The sequence below is a fragment of the Odontesthes bonariensis genome, chromosome 7 (genome assembly GCF_027942865.1).
Source record: "Odontesthes bonariensis isolate fOdoBon6 chromosome 7, fOdoBon6.hap1, whole genome shotgun sequence".
NCBI lineage: Eukaryota > Metazoa > Chordata > Actinopteri > Atheriniformes > Atherinopsidae > Odontesthes > Odontesthes bonariensis.
Window position 1 is genome coordinate 39,388,444 of NC_134512.1, and position 19,502 is coordinate 39,407,945.

The 19,502-nt window shown below is 45.7% G+C and overlaps 1 protein-coding gene and 1 long non-coding RNA gene across 3 annotated transcripts in view; one reads left to right on the plus strand and one right to left on the minus strand.

Annotated features, from left to right (window-relative positions):
* LOC142384501 (uncharacterized) overlaps positions 1-19,502 on the plus strand; it is a 244,977-nt gene that overhangs the window by 177,716 nt on the left and 47,759 nt on the right. The window lies entirely within an intron of this gene.
* LOC142384549 (protein NLRC3-like) lies at positions 3,757-16,899 on the minus strand. The gene is made up of 7 exons (XM_075470850.1): positions 16,850-16,899; positions 13,041-13,119; positions 12,671-12,878; positions 10,810-12,523; positions 6,032-6,193; positions 5,241-5,287; positions 3,757-5,114 (listed from the first exon to the last, which is right to left on the minus strand). Exons 1-7 carry the CDS (start codon positions 16,897-16,899, stop codon positions 4,534-4,536), a joined length of 2,841 nt encoding a protein of 946 aa, XP_075326965.1. The 3' UTR covers positions 3,757-4,533.

Sequence of the window (19,502 nt, forward strand, 5' to 3'; positions counted from 1 at the left end):
GTCCTCTAAATGTCATCGATGTAAAACATCTACTGGTTCGTTTATTCACGTATTTTGGAATTGCAAGAAATTAAAACATTTCTGGAATGCAGTACACGATCTGACAAGCAAACTGATGCAAATTCGATTCAAACTCTCACCCCTATTGTATCTCTTTGGTACAGATTCAGATGGTACACTAGACTCTATCTCCAATAAAAGGATTGGTATAATTGTTTATGTAGCCAAAAAATGCATGTTGCTCAACTGGAACCAAGCTAAGCCACCTACAATTAATCTGTTTAAAACAATAATGAATGACACAATGCAATTGGAACATCACAGTTACCACTTGAAAGGTAAAGGGGATCTTTTTGAGCAAACATTTGGACCCCTGATTATCACCTGACCTCCTTGATTTTGTATCTCATCTTGACCTAACACATGACTTGTACCTGTGTTTACCTTTTTTCTATGATAACACTGATAACAGTAATACACTTGATTGATGTTATTGTATTTATGTTTATTATTTTAAATTTTTTGTTTATTAAGATGTTTTTGTGCTCTCAACTCACTTATATGCATCCTAATATTTGTAGTACTTAATTTGCTCTCTCTCAGCCTATCTATGTGTTCAGTGTGTTGTGTATGTGTAAAAAAAAAGGAAAATTCAATAAATAAACAATTGGGAAAAAAAAAAAAAAGAGAGAAAAAAAAAAAAAGAAAAGATGTTACTGTTGAGATTTTGATTTCTCACAGCTGAAAACGAACAATATTTTCAAGCGCTGGAGCATAAAGTCATTTACTCTTTCTTTTTCTTTATGTCTTTGGTGAAAATCTGTAGAAACACTTTGCAGTTTTTATTTTGATGTACATGAAGTTGAGGTAAACATGCAATGAAACCTTAAAAACATTTTTTAAACTGTCTGCCGCTCCAGCAGTAACATTTACTGTAAATGAATTAAACTGTTCATTGTTAGAAATTAATTTCAAAGCTGTAACTGTCTGAAATAGTTTATTTCATTTAGTTTGTGGATGAATTGGCCCTCAAAGAGTCATTGTTTAAAGGCTGCAAATCTCAACTAACCTGATGCAGCATGAATGGTTTATGTTCAGTTTGCGACTCATGTCTTAATGGGCCAGTTTGTGGGTTAAGATTCCTATTCATTTATTCATTATTTTGTCCTAAAATAAAAGGCAGAATGTTAAAGAAATTACAATTCTCAGAAGCATGAATAAAGTTTCTCGACTTGAAAAAAAAAACAAAAAAAAACAATGGAGGCACGGAACATGGCCCATTCGGGCTCAATGTCCCCCACCTCCCTCGGGACATGGTTGAAGCTCTGCCGGAGGTGGGAGTTGAAACTCCTCCTTACAGAGGATTCCGCCAGCCGTTCCCAACAGACCCTCACAATACATTTGGGCCTGACAGGTCTGACCGGCTTCCTCCCCAACCAGCGGAGCCAACTCACCACCAGGTGGTGATCAGCTGACAGCTCCGCCCCTCTCTTCACGAGTGTGAAGTGGCCGCACGTCTGACGATACAACTACAAAGTCGATCATCGAGCTGCGGCCTAGGGTGTCCTGGTGCCAAGTGCACATATGGACACCCTTATGCCTGAACATGGTGTTCGTTATGGACAGTCCGTGACGAGCACAGAAGTCCAACAACAAAACACCACTCGGATTCAGATCGGGGGGGCCGTTCCTCCCAGCAGGACGAGGGAGTCTCCCGGAGGAGCACTCTCTAGTGCCTCCTCCAGGGACTCCAAAAAGGGTGGGTACTCTGAACTGCTGTTCGGTGCATAAGCACAAACAACAGTCAGGACCCGTCCCCCCACCCTAAGGCGGAGGGAGGCTACCCTCTCGTCTACCGGGGTGAACCCCAATGTACAGGCGCACAGCCGGGGGGCAATAAGTATGCCCACACCTGCTCTACGCCTCTCGCCGCGGGCAACTCCAGAGTGGAAGAGAGTCCACCCCCTCTCGAGGAGGCTGGTTCCGGAGCCCAAGCCATGCGTCGAGGTGAGTCCGACTATATCTAGCCAGAACCGCTCAGCCTCGCGCACCAGCTCAGGCTCCTTCCCCAGCAGAGAGGTGACGTTCCACGTCCCAAGAGCCAGCTTCAGTAGCCGAGGATCAGACCGCCAAGGTCCCCGCCTTCGGCTGCCGCCCAGCTCACACTGCACCCGACCCCCATGGCCCCTCCCACGGGTGGTGAGCCTGTCGGAAGGGGGACCCGTGTCGTTTCTTCAGGCTGTGCCCGACCAAGCCCCACGGGCACAGACTCGGCCACCAGGCGCTCGCCGGCGGGCCCCACCCCTGGGTCTGGCTCCAAGGGGGGGCCCCGGTGACCCGCGTCCGGGCAAGGGTACACGGTGTCCATTATTGTTTATCATCATAGAGGGTTCTTGTGAGCTGTTCTTTGTCTGGTCCCTCATCTAGGATCTGTTTGCCATGGGTGACCCTTCCAGGGGCTTAAAGCCCCAGACAACATAGCTCCCAGACTCATTGGGGCACGCAAACCCCCCCACCACGGTAAGGTGAGAGCTCATGGGGAGGTTTAATCAATCACAACTCGCTGAATACAAAACTGATTTTCACGGGATTTTTGTTTATGCAAACGTGATGCATGTAGGCATGATACGGGACACATGATTCAGCGTATTTTAACATTCATAGTAGGCTCAGCAGTAATAGAATATTCTGGTCTGTAACATATGTCATGTATGATAGGTGGGTTATTTTGCAAAAGACACCATATATGAAATGTAATGCAAACACACACACACACACACACACACACACACACACACACACACACACGCACACTAACATAGAACTTATATATCAGAAAAGAATTATGTCTATATCTACATATATCTCAGAAGAAATGAAAATCTATATCAAGATTGATTCAAATTGTCTTTATTAGATTTCTCAGAATCTGCCGGACTACAAACCCTGCAAATGTAGAGCAGAGCATTTTCCACCAGAGCACCAAACCCAGTGGGAAGATGGCTCATAGACATTCCCTCCTCAAAGCAGCTTCCCACTTCTTCCTCACATCTTTGTCTTTGGGAAACCTTCAAAATAAAAATGGGAGATTCCACAAAGTCCACACAAAAACATTTCAAAAAGGAGGTCAAGCTTATTTTCTTCCTTCTTCTGCCTTCACATTTCTAAAGATACTAAATACAGGTGTGAACGCATTCAGATCCGATGGCTCAGACCACATTCAGAGGTGCTCTGTGACACTTGTGTCCACATTCTCAGAACAGTGTGAACACAAATCCATCCTGGGCCACATTGAAGGACCTACTGACCTGACGGGACTCCACAAGCAGTCCAGGTTCCACCAGGATGTTTTCTGGGAAAAATACATTGTGTAAAAGCAGCGTCCTGAATTCATGTGTGAATGATGATATAGTTGAGTTAGTGAACGTATCAGTGATTTTACAGAAACATCAGTCGACCTGCTGATGTCCTGTTTGTCCAACATTAAATATTCATTCTTACTGTTGCCTTAAAACTTAGATTTTTATAATAAATGTAAAAAATGTCAAATATTCTAAAATAGAAATCTAATACCTAAATATATTCAGATGAAAACTCTATATTTTCCAATAAAAAGTAAAAAAAATACGACTGATATAAAGAGTAAAAATGAGAGAAAAGATCAGAGACAAAATTTCACCAACTTTGAACTTTAATGAATACAATAATCAGATAAAAACATGAAAAATTAACACTGTGATGAATAATGAAGATGTTGTGGACTGTTAAAGTCTGTAGAAACAGGACGGTGGCTGCTGGGGGACAAAAAGCTGCTCTGAGTTAAAGAAAGGATGCTGCTGGGCTCTTCTCCTCTCCCTCTCCAGCCGGGAGGAAGAGGTGATCCAAAGTGAGGAGTGTGGCAGCGCCTCCTTTAAACTCTGTGGGCAGGCCCTCATGCTCATGCAAATGTTGTTTGTAAAGGATCATTTCAGTCCTCTGTGTGAGCGTTCAACAGCAACATTCAGCAACATTCTGCATCAGAAAGCAGCTCCAGTCCAGGTGTCCTTCCATCATCTAACAGGAAGTGAAAGTGAAGAAACATCAGGATGAACCCCGGCTGCTCACCAGACTTCTGCTCATTGCAGCAGAATCAGTGAAGATCTGTCAGCAGGTTGGAATCCATCTGGGCTGATGCAGCTCAGTGATTCCTCTCTGATGTCACAGTTTGTCACATGTGCAGCAAACTAACTGCAGCTGACATCAGCTGAATGGGCTCAGCTGAAGTGAGCTGCAGAGAAACACAACCTGCTGATACTCAGTGTGAAGCTCTGACTGGAAACACACAGAAAAACAACATCCTGGAAGAATGGCAGCTTCCATCTTTAAAGGACCGGAAGAGGAAGAAGTTTCCAAGGAATCATTCAGAAGAGTTTCAAACAGAAACTGACTGAGTCCATGAATCTGAAAAGGTGTTTCTGAGTGAAAGAGACAGACATGAACAGACTGAACTATCTGTTCAGCAGGGATTCTCTGACAGGAGGACACTCTGTGTACTCAGCACAGAGACAACCAGGAACCAGGAAACCAGACTCCAAATCCAGGATGCAGAGGTTCTTCAGTGAATGTGGTGCTGAAGGTGTGGAGGTGGATCAGTGTGTCAGAGGAGACTCTGTAGAAGGACAGAGTGCCAGCAGGACGGTCCACATACACTGCTGCTCTGTTAGAGACAGAGGAGGAGGAGGAGGAGGAGGAGGAGGAGGAGGAGGAGGAGGAGGAGGAGGAGGAGGAGATGTCTGTTTTACTGTAATTGTGCCTGACAGAGTATTTACCTCCATCAGAGCACAACAGCCTCCAGGACTGATCATTCCTTCCAAACACACACTCACTGCCTCCTCCTCTCCTCCTGATTCCTCTGTAACTCACTGATATAGAAACTCGTCCTCTCCACTCGACCTCCCAGTAACAGCGTCCAGTCAGAACATTTCTACACAGCAGCTGATGACACCAGCCATCAAACCTGTCTGGATGATCAGGATATGACTGAACCTCCTCCACACATGTCACCTTCCTGTTGTTGTCAGACAGTTTCAGGTTTCTGTTCACTGTGTTTGTGTCGATTGTGAGTTGGCAGGAATCTGATGGAGAGAACAAACACAGTCCAGCTGCAGTTATTGATCCATCATCTGTTGACTTTGATCAATGAGTGATGTGACAGTGTGAAGATGGCTGGATGTCATGAATCAGATGAAGAACACACTCACACTTCCTCAGCCCTGGTGTCAGCCATCGTTCTCCAGCAGGCTCCACCCTGAAAGGAGGAGGGGGGTCAGAGCAGCATCAAACATGGACATTACATGGCTCTCACACACACTGTTCTACACTGAGAAAGGAACAGTCCAACATCTGGACACATCCACTGGAATGGAGCATCTGGAAACTAGAATGAAAGCTGTCTGATCAGCACTGACACCAACAAACTGCTTCTTTCAGCCATCTGCTCCTGATCTGAGCCAGAGCTGCAACCTTCTGTCGGCCCTAAAGCTTTTACATCTGATCCACTCTTTTAACCTCAGTCAGTGAAAGAGGCTACACACTCCAAAGGTCACACCTGAGACTCTCACATTTCCAATGCTGACTCTGCATTTACATTTTGCAACGCCTTTAATTCTGCGTCCTCAGCCCACTTTGAACCACAGGCACTATTGCAGTTGTATAATGAACATTTCCTTTCTATCCTTCACCAAATCATCCCATTTAAATCCAGGTAACAAACATCTAGTAATACCCCTCAGACCAAACTGAATCAACTCTGACCAACAGACACTTCTCACTGTTGTTCCTGCAGATGTTCTCCTTGGAGAGCTCAAACACCTGCTGTTTCTGTCCAACCAGTGTTTCTGCTGAGCAAAGGAAACAGGCTCCTACATGTGTGATTGTTCATGTAACACTCAGCAGGAAGCAGAAGCACAGGGCTGAGTGCAGCACAGAGAACATGTTCCCTGCTCTTCCTCCTCTGTCAGACACTGTGAGGCTGCAGCAGGCCTCTCCATACCTGAGTTTGTGTGGATCCTTCAGTGCAGCCCTCAGCAGCTTCCCTCCTGAGGCTCCTGGATGGTTGTAGCTCAGGTCCAGCTCTCTCAGATGGGAGGGGTTGGAGGTCACAGCTTCAGCCAGAGAAGCACAGCCTTCCTCTGTGATCAGACAGCCTGACAGGCTGCAGACACAGAGCAACACAACTGCTGTTATTACAGATAATAATAACATAATAACACTCACAGCTGCCTTTGATACAGTAGACCATGCAGTCCTTGTATCCCGCCTTGACCAGTATGTAGGCATCCGTGGCACCGCTCTCCAATGGTTTAGGTCATATCTGGCAGGCAGGAGTTTTGCTGTTATGATTGGTGACCTCTGTTCCTCAGACTCACCCTTGTCCTGTGGGGTACCACAGGGTTCTATTCTCGGCCCTATTCTATTTTCTTTATATTTGCTACCCCTGGGATCAATAATCGAAAAACACGACCTGTCCTTCCACTTTTATGCCGACGACCTTCAGTTATACTTGCCAGTGCGAACAAATGATGACACTGCTTTCTCCAAGCTTCTGGACTGCATCTCGGACATAAAGCAGTGGCTTGCACAGAACTTTTTACTCCTGAATGATGACAAGACTGAATGTATTTTATTTGGGACTTCAGTGATGTTAAATGCTTTTACTTTAAATTCTGGTTCTCTGGCCCCGCATTTTAAATCTCATGTGAAAAATCTTGGTGTTACATTTGATAGTGGGCTGAAGTTTAACAAACAGATCAGCTCAGTCGTCAGCACAAGCTTCTTCCAGCTCCGCCTGTTGGCCAAAGTGAAGCCCTTCCTCAGTCGGCAGGACCTTGAAAAGGCAATCCATGCTTTTATCAGCTCCAGACTGGATTACTGTAATGCTCTCTATGTTGGCCTCAGTCAGACCTCTCTCTCACGTCTTCAACTTGTGCAGAACGCTGCTGCCCGATTTTTAACGGACACTTCTAGGCGCGAACACATTACTCCTGTGCTATCGTCTCTTCATTTTTACGCCACTAATGGCTTGGCACCTTCTTATCTGTCAGACATTTTAACTTTTCGCAACTACGGTAGAACCCTGCGCTCTTCAGGTCAGCTTCTTTTAGAGGTCCCAAGGTCGAGATCTAAGCAGTGGGGTGATCGTTCCTTTGCCATTGCTGCTCCTAGACTGTGGAACAAACTGCCCCCTGATATCCGCACCATCACTGATCTCAGCCTTTTTAAATCGAAGCTTAAGACCCACCTTTTTAGTCTGGCGTTCCAACTCTGATTAGGGCCACTATGCTCATTCTTTCCGCTCTAATTATCTTAATTTTATACAAATTTTATTCAATTAATTTTTATTGCACTTGTGGAAGGCTTTTAATGCCCTGCATCACTTTTAGCACTTTTAGCACTTCTACCATTTTTTGCATCGTGTTTTATGTTTTGTTTTACGTATTGTTGTTTTTTATCCTGTTGTAAAGCACTTTGAGTACCAGTTGGTGATTGTAAAGGGCTATATAAATTAAATTTGATTGATTGATTGATTGATTGATTGATTAATAACAGATGTTACTGCATCACAGAGACTGTATGAAGCTGAAACAGCAGAGAATCCTGACCTGAGAGCTTTCAGCTCACAGTTTGGACTCTTCAGTCCATCAGACAGCTGCTTCACTCCTGAATCCTGCAGGTTGTTGTTACTCAGGTCCAGTTGTGTCAGGCTGGAGGACTGGGAGCTGAGAGCTGAGGACAGAGCTGCACAGCTTCTCTCTGAGAGGTTACAGCCGCTCAGCCTGAGGAGAAGATATTAAATAACATTCGTGTTAAAACTTAGTCACATTTAATGTCATCTTGGAGACAATGGGCCTCATGCAAGAACATTTTCGTATTTTTATTCTAAATTGATCTCACTTTTTTCGTACGAACACGCCACGTCAGATTCAACAAGCGCTCTTAACTTCGGAAAAAGTGTGTAAACGACCTGCGTAAATGATGAATGCCACCCGTGCGTATCTTAAGTTCACGTGCACGAGGATAGTAGATTTGCATACTCCACGCCCTAAATGATACCATATAAGGCTGCGCTTCCTCTCTCCTGTGCCAGGAAGTGTTGAGTGTTGAGTCATGAGAATGACATCAAGCACAAGGCGCAAAAAGAACAACTTTACGGGCTCTGAGATTGAAGTTCTGCTTTCAGATATCCAGAAAGGAAAATCTGTCATTTTAGCAGTGGAAGCAGTGGACGGGAACTGCTAAAGCCAAGAAATGGGAAGCAATTACGAGTGCTGTTAATACCATGTCAGCGAAATAAAAAAAAAAAACGGTTTCATATGAAAATGGCTTAAAAAAAACGTCTCGCCATGGGCAGGCGATCGATGACTGCAACTAAAGCCGTGCAATCAGTGGTTGCCTCATCATGATGGCTCTTTGATGGGGTGGTCCATGAGGGGGGTCCTCTGGCATCATGCCTTCTGGTCTGCCTGGGCTGGTTCAGGTGGAGACCCTCGTTCATGGCAATATTGCGCCATGAATGAGGTATCGAGACGCACCCACCTGGCCTTCAGCTCAGAGCGCTCCACGACAGCACAGGTGCTTTGATGCGTATGTGTGTCTCGTGCTCCGATTATGTTTGGCAGTCCAGCCACGGTATGAAACTCCCTCTTAATTTGTACTTGTTGGACAGCGGTGTGTGGGAATCTGATGTACCATGGGTGATAAACTGATGAGAGCTTTGATGACCAAGGGGAGCGCACGGCTCACAGAGGACTGGGACACCCCCGATCTGTCTCCAGTCTCCCTCTGAAAGGTTCCAGTGGCCAAAAATCCAAGGGTGCTGAGGACCTGGGTGTGTGGGGGAATTGGGTTGGGTGTTTCTCTCTGGAGTTGTGGCTCTAGCAAGCTGCATATTTGTAGCAATCTAAATCGCGATCTCAGCCGCCTGTCTCCACACGCTCTCTTCCAAGAGCCTGACGCGCTAAAGACATCAAAAAGTAGCAAGACAGCCGCTGGTTAAACTTCCCGTTATATACAGATTCAAACTAACCTTCGATTAGTGCATATTTTAAGTCAAACAGAATAATGTCATCATCATTGTTGGGTATAATGTATATATCTATTTATGTTTTCTTCAAAGTAATTAAATATACAATCCATTAGTCAAGCAAACTTGATTGGAATAACAGCGGACTATTTTACGAAACTCCTACGACAGGTCTGGATCACTCGTGAATTCTGTTCGTACCTGAAAGAAAAGGTAAAATACGAAAATATTGGTGAATGCGCAAATTCTCTTAAATCACTCGTACGGACGATTTAAGAACAAATCTGTGCGTACGAACGCTTCTTGCATGAGGCCCAATCCTTGGAAACATCACATTAAGTTGCTCTGAGAAACCAAGATATCTTCCTCACTTTAAGCTCCAATTTGCTGCATTTGATGATAAACAGCATATTAGAGAGACTTTTTATGGACGGGCAGAGTATCTTTCTAGCTTCCACTTAAGAGCTGCTGAATTTGTTGATATACAGTATAGTTTAATTATTTGATTTTAAATGGCAGTTTTTTAAGCATTTTAATTAGTAATCCACAGGAGAGATTCTGTAAATGTCTCCCATCAGTCACAAATATCTCACGATGCTCAAGAACATTTTATTTGTGATTCATAAAGGCTTGTGTAAAACTACAGATTAATATGTGCAGATTGATGCTTTAACATGAAACAAAAACACATGCAGAGTGGCATGTAAAAGGTTGTGGATCCATTTTTACATGTGAAATGTGTTTTGCACATCTGTGAATCTCTTCCTGTCAGTGTGTGACATGTAATCTGTTACTTTGCTGCGACTGTTTTGTGTCATTTTAGTGCAGCTGATCTGTAGAGAAGATGCACCGATGTGAGGTGCAGTTCCTAACTACAGCAGCAGGTGGCAGCATTCCCCACATGAGCTGACAGAACTGCAGTCTGAACTGAGAGAAGGAACAAGAGTCTCTGCAGCACCTGGATCCAAACAACAACCAGGAGAAGAAACACAAGGTGGAACATCTTTATTTCACCCAACACTCGTCTTCTTCTCGTCAGTTGAACAAAGGACTGAACTTTATTTCTGTTTATCGTAGGGACCACTTCAGAGTTTGGACTGACCTCCTCATTCATTTTGAATCAGTGGGTGTGTCCAAACCTTTGACTGTTGCTGTATTACAGCTTCCTGTCAGAGGTGTTGAGGCACAGAGGCTGAAAACAGTCGTGCTTGAAGTGATTCTTGAATGCTGCTGTCTGAAAATGAATGATTATCTCATATTGTTCACAAATCAAAGCTGGTTTTTCATCATAACATGTTAGTTTATGTCCTAAACTGGCTTAACTGAGCTTGTTTTCAAAGGATAACAGGAAATTATTTCCCCTCATGATTATCAAACATCTGGGCATCAGGCCAGCATCTGTAGACGGCATCTTCACAGCTGCAGCGACTGATTTAACCTGAAAATAGTGCTTCACTCCTGAATCCTGCAGGTTGTTGTTACTCAGGTCCAGTTGTGTCAGGCTGGAGGACTGGGAGCTGAGAGCTGAGGACAGAGCTGCACAGCTTCTCTCTGAGAGCTTACAGCCGCTCAGCCTGAGGAGGGAATAATGAGATAAATCTGGGACTTTCTCTCCTATAGAAACAGCAGCAGGATATTCATACACATCCCTCTATATCTGTACTCACACAGCTTTGTTGGAGGCTTTGACCACTGGCAGCAGCCTCAGAAGAGCCTCCTCTGAAGCAGAGTATTTCTTCAGCTCAAACTCATCCAGATGTTTTCCTGATGACAGTAAGATGAAGACCAGAGCTGACCACTGAGCAGGAGACAGTTTATCTGTGGAGAGACTTCCTGAACTCAGGGCCTGTTGGATCTGCTCCACCAGAGAACGATCCTTCAGTTCATTCAGACAGTGGAACAGATTGATGCTTCTCTCTGCAGACAGATTCTCACTGATCTTCTCCTTGATGTAACGGACTGTTTCCTGATTGGTCTGTGAGCTACTTCCTGTCTGTGTTAGCAGGCCTCGTAGGAGCCTCTGATTGGTCTGCAGGGAAAGACCCAGGAGGAAGCGGAGGAACAGGTCCAGGTGTCCGTTTGGACTCTCTAAGGCCTTGTTCACAGCACTCTGGTGGAGATGTTTTATTTTTTTTTTGTCTTTGAATGATTTAAACCTCTTTGGTTGTTCCTCCATCAGGTTGATTCCAGAGCTGATGAAGGTCAGATGCACATGAAGAGCAGCCAGAAACTCCTGAACACTCAGATGGATGAAGCAGAACACCTTCTCCTGGTACAGCCCTCTCTCCTCTCTAAAGATCTGTGTGAACACTCCTGAGTACACTGAGGCTGCTGAGATATCGATGCCACACTCTGTCAGGTCTGATTCATAGAAGATCAGGTTTCCTTTCTGCAGCTGCTCAAAAGCCAGTTTTCCCAGAGACTCAATCATCTTCCTGCTCTCTGGACTCCAGTGTGGATCTGTCGCAGCTCCTCCATCATACTTGAGCTTCTTCACTTTGGCCTGAACCACCAGGAAGTGGATGTACATCTCAGTCAGGGTGCTGGGCAGCTCTGCTCCCTCTCTGGTGTCCAACACATCCTCCAGAACTGTAGCAGTGATCCAGCAGAAGACCGGGATGTGGCACATGATGTGGAGGCTTCGGGATGTCTGGATGTGGGAGATGATCCTGCTGGCCTGCTCTGAATCTCTGAATCTCTTCCTGAAGTACTCCTCCTTCTGTGGGTCAGTGAACCCTCTGACCTCTGTCACCATGCCAACACAGCCAGCAGGGATCTGATTGGCTGCTGCGGGTCGTGTGGTTATCCAGAGGCGAGCAGAGGGAAGCAGCTCCCCCCTGATGAGGTTTGTCAGCAGCACATCCACTGAGGTGGGCTCTGTAGCATCAGCCAGGGGCTCCTTGCTGTGGAAGTCCAGAGGAAGTCGACACTCATCCAGACCGTCAAAGATGAACACGACCTGGAACTGTTCAAAGCTGCAGATTCCTGCTGCTTTGGTCTCAGTAAAGAAGTGATGAACAAGCTCCACCAAGCTGAACTTTCTCTCTCTCAGCACATTCAGCTCTCTGAAAGTGAATGGAAACATGAAGTGGATGTCCTGGTTGGCTTTGCCTTCAGCCCAGTCCAGAGTGAACTTCTGAGTTAAGACTGTTTTCCCAATGCCAGCCACTCCCTTTGTCAGCACTGTTCTGATTGGTTCATCTCTTCCAGGTGGGCCTTTAAAGATGTCTTCCTGTCTGATGGATGTTTCTGCTCTGCCTGCTTTCCTGGATGCTGCTTCAATCTGTCTGACCTCATGTTCATCATTGACCTCTCCGCTCCCTCCCTCTGTGATGTAGAGCTCTGTGTAGATCTGATTCAGAAGGGTTGGCTTTCCTGCTTTAGGAATCCCCTCAAACACACACTGGAACTTCTTCTTCAGGGCAGATTTAACTTTACGTCCACAAACTGCAGCAACGAGTTCTGAATGAAGACAAGAAATAACATCAGTAAACAGACATTTCAACCCTGTACAGAATGAGTATCTGAACATCTGCTGTTCTGTGTGCTGAGACATCAGTAAATGTGTCATTTATCCAGCAGGTTAAACCTTTAGAGAAATCCTCTTACTGCTCTGCAGACGGTCAGCCAGCTCCTCCTGCTTCATTCTCCTCAGGAAGTGAGCTGTGATCTTCACTAATGCCTCTCTGCTGCTCCTCTGCTCTTCATCCTCACCCTCCCTCTGACTCTCTAAGCATTCTGGGTAATCTGGACTCAGAGCCTTCTGCATCTTCTTCAGCTCCTCCTTCACAAAAGTGAGCATGTTGTCCTCCAGCAGCTGGAACAGAAAACTATATGAATGAGCCCATCAGACTGAAACCATGGAGCCAAACATCAGATCCATGTTGGACACACTGACAACCCGCTGGTCTACAGAGTGCAGCATGGAGATGGCTGTGAGCAGAACAGATGGGAAAGTAGTTGTTGTACATGTACAGACCATAAATATGGAGTCCAGCTGTGTTTGGTGCTGCTGGGCAGACGGACCACTGGGACCCTCTGAGCTCTGCTGGTCCACTCTGTGGAGGAATCATGAAGAATGAGCTCACATTGTGTCTGTCCACACAGAGAGCAACACAAGCTGAAGCTCCATGAAGGGATGTGTGGATGTGAGCAGTGGGTCAGAGGACTCCCTGGACAACCTGGTTTTCACTGGAAATCCCAGAGACATCCATTTAAGGTAAACACAAGAAACTTGTGCTAAAGAAAAAAAATGGACCAGACTCAGTGAATAATTCCCTATAATCCCTATAATATAGATCAGTGAGCAGTGCTGACCAACATGTCATTGGGGTCATCAGGTGGGAACCTCCTTTCATCAGTGTTTCGTCTAGTTGGGCCCACGACACCTCCAGGAGGCTAGAGATTGATCACGTCCCAGAGTCACCCCCCTAATGCCAGCCATCACTGATCCTCACACCACAACAACCATCTTTTTTCTTCTTCCCCACAGTCACAAGCTACGCCAGCCTCTCACCAACTGCACACCAGTCACAGCGGGGTGGGGATGCAAACCCTGGTCCGGGGATAGGGGGTAGAAATAGAAGAGGTAAAGATAAGTAGGAGTGGGATTCAAACCCGTGTTCGGGTAGGGGGTAGAAATAGAAGAGGTAAAGATAAGTAGGAATGGGATTCAAACCCTGGTTCGGGTAGGGGGTAATGAAAGTATAGAGGCTGCCAGAGGTGGACAAAACCCACTAGCAGATTCAGCAGACAAACTCACCTAAACAGTCCTAAAATCACTAAAAATGCCAGCAAAAACAAGGCCATACAGGCCAACTCACCTAAAGTGGCCGTCGGGTTTCAAAAGGCTCACATGGGCCACACCCTCCACTTAAATATCTGGAACTTCTTCTTTGCTTCTTCCAAAAGTCTGTTTACCCTAAGTGCTCCCCCTGCTGGGCCCCCAGCTGCTATTGCTTCTTCTAATCCAAATCCACTGACTGGACTTTACTGCCTCATCTGACACTTCCTTCACTATTTTCCTCACACTCTGTCCACTTACACCCAGCTCCCTCAACAATGAGACAACAGACTTTGCAACAAATCCTCTACATCCTACTTCCACTGGACAGATTCTAACCTTCCATCCTCGCTGCTCTGCTTCTGCCCCCAACTCCACATATCTAAGCTTTTTCCTTTCATATGCTTCTGCTACTAATTCCTCCCAAGGAACAGTCAGCTCTATGAAATACTCTCATTCTACTCCTAGACCACAAGACTATATCAGGCCTTAAATTTGTACCACCTCCATCAGTGTTGGTGGGAAACATCCAACACACACCGCTTCACATATGAACAGAGAAACGGATGTGAAGCAGAGCTGAGCTCACATTAAACACATGTTGGAGTAAAAACTGTTCAAACTGACTCATTTTACTCTGTTACAGCATTTACACTAGAGTTCTCAACGGGTCGGCCCGAAAAACCCGACGGGACCCGCGGGTTCGGGCCGGGGTCGGGTCGAAAATATAAGCAGATGACTCGGGTCGGGTCGGTCCTCGGGCTTAATCTTTTCCGCCCAGTGAAAAAAAAAAAAAGTATTAATCATCGCTGCTGTTTACCGTGAATCATGGTGAATTTCCCCTTGGGGATCAATAAAGTATCTATCTATCCATCTATCTATCTATCTATCTATCTATCTATCTATCTATCTATCTATCTATCTATCTATCTATCGTAACGAAAGTCTGCATGGAGCGGGGACAGACATGACAGATGAATTCACCGTCGCTACAGGAGTGGGAAAATCAGAGGTCTGGAAAGTGTTTGGAGTGGTGCTGGATTCTGATGGAAATTCCACAGGTTATTTGCAATGCTCAAAATGCAAGGTGCTGTTAAAATATGACAGCAAAAAAACAGGGACGTCCAGCCTGAGCCGCCATACAGTAAGCTGTGGGCATTCGGCCACCACGACGCAGCAGCTGCGGATGTGCGGATGATTCTGCTTCTTTTTTTTTTATAGCAGGAACAGTAAGTTTTCCCATTCATATCATGTTTCTATTGTGGAAAAAATATCGTTTCACTAGGTTTTTACGTGGGTTAGGCCACTGCACACAAGTGCTGTAACGACCCACAGCCCGTCAGTCTCCATAGGATAACATGGGAAAACTCGACCCCCTGCGTCGGGCCGCGGGCCGGGTTTGGGTCGATAATTCATATTGATGTGTCGGGTTACATCGGGCTCGGGCTTTGAAATCCACGGGCCGGGTCGGGTTGTAATTTTCAGGCCCGTTGAGAACTCTAATTTACACTCAGCTCACCTCTGAGGGGAAGGATGTTGGGCTGATTTGAAGTCATTACGATGACCCATCGACCGGTCGCTCTTTAAGGACACACAGCTGGTTCCAGGTCCAGGTCCAGGTCCAGGTCCAGGTCCAGGTCTGAGTCTCTGATGGATCCTGACAGAAAAACACTTGTTTTCTTCAAACTAAAGTATCAGTGATAGTGTTTGAGTCTGCAGTGAGACGGCCTGTCAGAGAGTCAGTGTGGCTGCTGTGGAACAATGTTACAGCTCCCCCTGGTGGCAGCTCTGTGATCTTACAGAGCTCAATGCTGATAAACACACACACTCTGAGGCTTTTAACCCTCAGATTCAGACCAATCACCAGCGACCCTCAGCTGCTTCCTGCACAGCTTCCTGCTGTATAGAAGTGGCTGCACATGTGACGTCCTGTTGGAAAACTGAGATTCTTCACACTCCATTGATGCCAAATGTTAACTGGCTCTAAGTGTTTTTCATCAGATCAGTACAAACATAATATTTCTGCATCAGCCGCCCTGTTCACTGCATAATCAGCATCCTGTGAAGAAGCCACATCAGTGGACAGATATTCAGCAATATTCTCCCTTTGTTTTCACAAAGAGCTGCAGGACTGAACTAAAACATCACATCACACACATGATGCAGCTAATTAGTCTCATCAGAAACATCAACAACTGATCCAAGTCTCAAGTAACGGGATTCAAACCCTGGTTCGGGTAGGGGGTAATGAAAGTATAGAGGCTGCCAGAGGTGGAGGCAGGACAAGACACACCAGCAGATTCAGCAGACAAACTCACCTAAACAGTCCTACAGTCACTAAAAATGCCAGCAAAAACAAAGCCATAAAGGCCAACTCACCTAAAATGGCCGCCTGGTTTCAAAAGGCTTACATGGGCCACACCCTCCACTTAAATATCTGGAACTTCTTCTTTGCTTCTTCCAAAAGTCTGTTTACCCTAAGTGCTGCCCCTGCTGGGCCCCCAGCTGCTATTGCTTCTTCTAATCCAAATCCACTGACTGGACTTTACTGCCTCATCTGACACTTCCTTCACTATTTTCCTCACACTCTGTCCACTTACACCCAGCTCCCTCAACAATGAGACAACAGACTTTGCAACAAAGCCTCTACATCCTACTTCGACTGGACAGATTCTAACTTTCCATCCTCGCTGCTCTGCTTCTGCCCCCAACTCTACATACCGAAGCTTTTTCCTTTAATATGCTTCTGCTACTAAATCCTCCCAAGAAACAGTCAGCTCTATGAAATAGACTCTCATTCTACTCCTAGACCACAAGACTATATCAGGCCTTAGATTTGTCCCACCTCCATCAGTGTTGGTGGGAAACATCCAACACACACCGCTTCACATATGAACAGAGAAATGGATGTGAAGCAGAGCTGAGCTCACATTAAACACATGTTGGAGTAAAAACTGTTCAAACTGACTCATTTTACTCTGTTACAGCATTTACACTCAGCTCACCTCTGAGGGGACGGATGTTGGGCTGATTTGAAGTCAATAGGACGATACATTGACCAGTCGCTCTTAAAGGACACACAGCTGGGTTCTGGTTCAGGTTCAGGTTCAGGTTCCTGGTGGATCCTGATGGGAAAAAAAACACTTTTCAGCCTGCATGCATGATATACTTAATAACCTATAAATCAATGACCTGATGCTAACTTACTCTGCTTTCGAGGCCTGTAAGCTGAAAAGTGGGTGATCCTTTAGCAAGTGGCTCTGTGAGGACCCCCTCCTGGGTCCAGGTCTCTGTCCCTTCCTGTGAATAAAGGTGGTTTGGTGCTGTGAGCGCTGAGCTGGGACATGGAGGAGAGTCATGGACAGTTAGAGATGGTCACCTCACCTCTGAGCTTTGCTCTGGCTCTCATGTTCCCCACACAGAGAGGTTTCAGTGTCCTCACTCTGATCCATGCTGCTGGACTCACAGCAGCTCACACACACTTTCTACCTTCTTCTGCAGAGGAAACACACATCATTCATCTGCACAGCAGCTCACACACACTTTCTACCTTCTTCTGCAGAGGAAACACACATCATTCATCTGCACAGCAGCTCACACACACTTTCTACCTTCTTCTGCAGAGGAAACACACATCATTCATCTGCACAGCAGCTCACATCCTCCTCTCCATCATTTATGTAAAAAGATCAGCGGCTCCTCTGATTGGCTCTGATTATCTGCCCCTCGTTAAAATGATAAAACTGTACTTTAGGGGGGGTGAAGCTGGTTTTACAGCCGTGTCTGGGCAACCTTAACTCTAGTTAGGGATGAAAGGTTGGCAAGATAAGATAATAGATAAAAATGCTCACCTACACCCGAGGAGCGATGACGCAGCAATGTGCATTATAACCGAATAGTTTTTGTCTCATTGGTCAGAGCAGCTCTGTACCTTGTACTGTTCTGTCTTTCAAGATATTATTAAAAGCTAATCTCCTCAGTAGAGAATAACTGACTCTGTGCCTTAAGGCCGGCGCACACCTTTACGATTCGTGTACGATTTTGTCGGCCCGATGACTTCGCATGGGAATCGTAAAGGTAGATTTTGTCATTTGTCGTTTCATCGGATCAAATCAAACATGTTTGATATTTCCGTACGGATTTTCCTTGTGCCGAATACAATCGTATGTGTGTGCGGTCTCTGTTCCGATGTCATCGCGCAGGATTATTTAAACAGCCAATGGGAATAGCGCACTTAGTCACGTTGGACGACTACGACACAAACATGGCTGCCTCCGGTTTGAAAGTCACGTGATTTGTGGCGTCCTTTTTCGGTCATGTGATAACATTCGTTCAAAAAACTCGTAGGTTCACAAGTGTGTGCGGTGGACGTGCGAGCGTGTCAAATACGGTCCGAATGGTTATGCCGATCACCCGACAAACGATGCAACGATGACATCGTAAAGGTGTGCGCCGGCCTTTACTAAAATTTCCACCACACCAGTTAATCAATAAGCTGATCATCGTGTAGATTTGTCTTCAAACACAAACTGATCAAAGTTTGTTCTGAAATAAGAAGTGAACATGTTCTCCAACATTTCAGAGCAGAAACAAACAGGAAAGTTTGAACTTACACTTTGTTCAGAGCTGAAGAAGAAGAAGAAGAAGAAGAAGAAGAAGAAGCCTCTCCGCTCCACAGACTGAGACACAGGTGAGCTGTTTCCTGGAAGCAGTCAGAGCAGAGTCCAGCTGTGATGGAGGCGGGACAGGAAGGTGGAGTTCATGTTAGAACACACCTCCATGTTAATGAACAACAAACTGATCTGAAAACATTTCTCTGCTGTCTGTGCGTTAGAACAGGTGTGTTCAGGTATGACTGATGCTTTCTGACTCTCCTTCAGAGGCTGCTAAAGTACACAGAACCTCTTTTTAAGTAGAGGCACATATACTTTGGCTACAAGAAGAAAACTTTCAGATTCAACTTCAAAAGAAAAGAACAGGAATGAATCAGCAGCTGTAGAAAAGTGCGTACGCCAGCCCTGAAGTTGGCGTGAGGCACCGCATATTTCCACGGTCATTTTGCACTTGATACATCTGATCATTGACGTGAAAAGGTGCGTACGCCACTGTTTTGTGCGTACGCACCCTCTGTACACGAGGCCCCACACGGGCGTAAAATTGCGTATGGACGCTATAGACGTGTCCATACACGTTTAAAATGTCCATACCAATTTTGAATGGGAAATTGCACACCGTTCGGGAAACACAGGGTTAATTTTCCCCTTCCGCAGTTCCTTCTCTCAAAGACGGCGTGTCATTGGTGGGGACAGCCTCGCTATCTGTGATTGGCTCACCTTCTGTAGCGCTATGCCTGGTTTGTTGTTGCTAGGTTGGTTGCTAAGCGGTGATAGCGGGAAAACATCTCGTCAACAGAGGCTGAGCGAAGTTTCAGTGCTCTGAGGAGGTTGAAAACATGGCTCAGGACAACATGCTGCTGTCTGCCATATCCACCAAGACAGGTTGGATAGCATTAACATAAAACAAATATGCCAGCAGTTTGTCTGCGTCAATGACCGGCGGCGCCATGCATTTGGCTCATTCATTCAAGATTTGGCTAGTTAATAGGCTGAAAGCTACAAACTTAATAGTTTTTCAGGAAAAAGTGAGCCATGGAAAAGT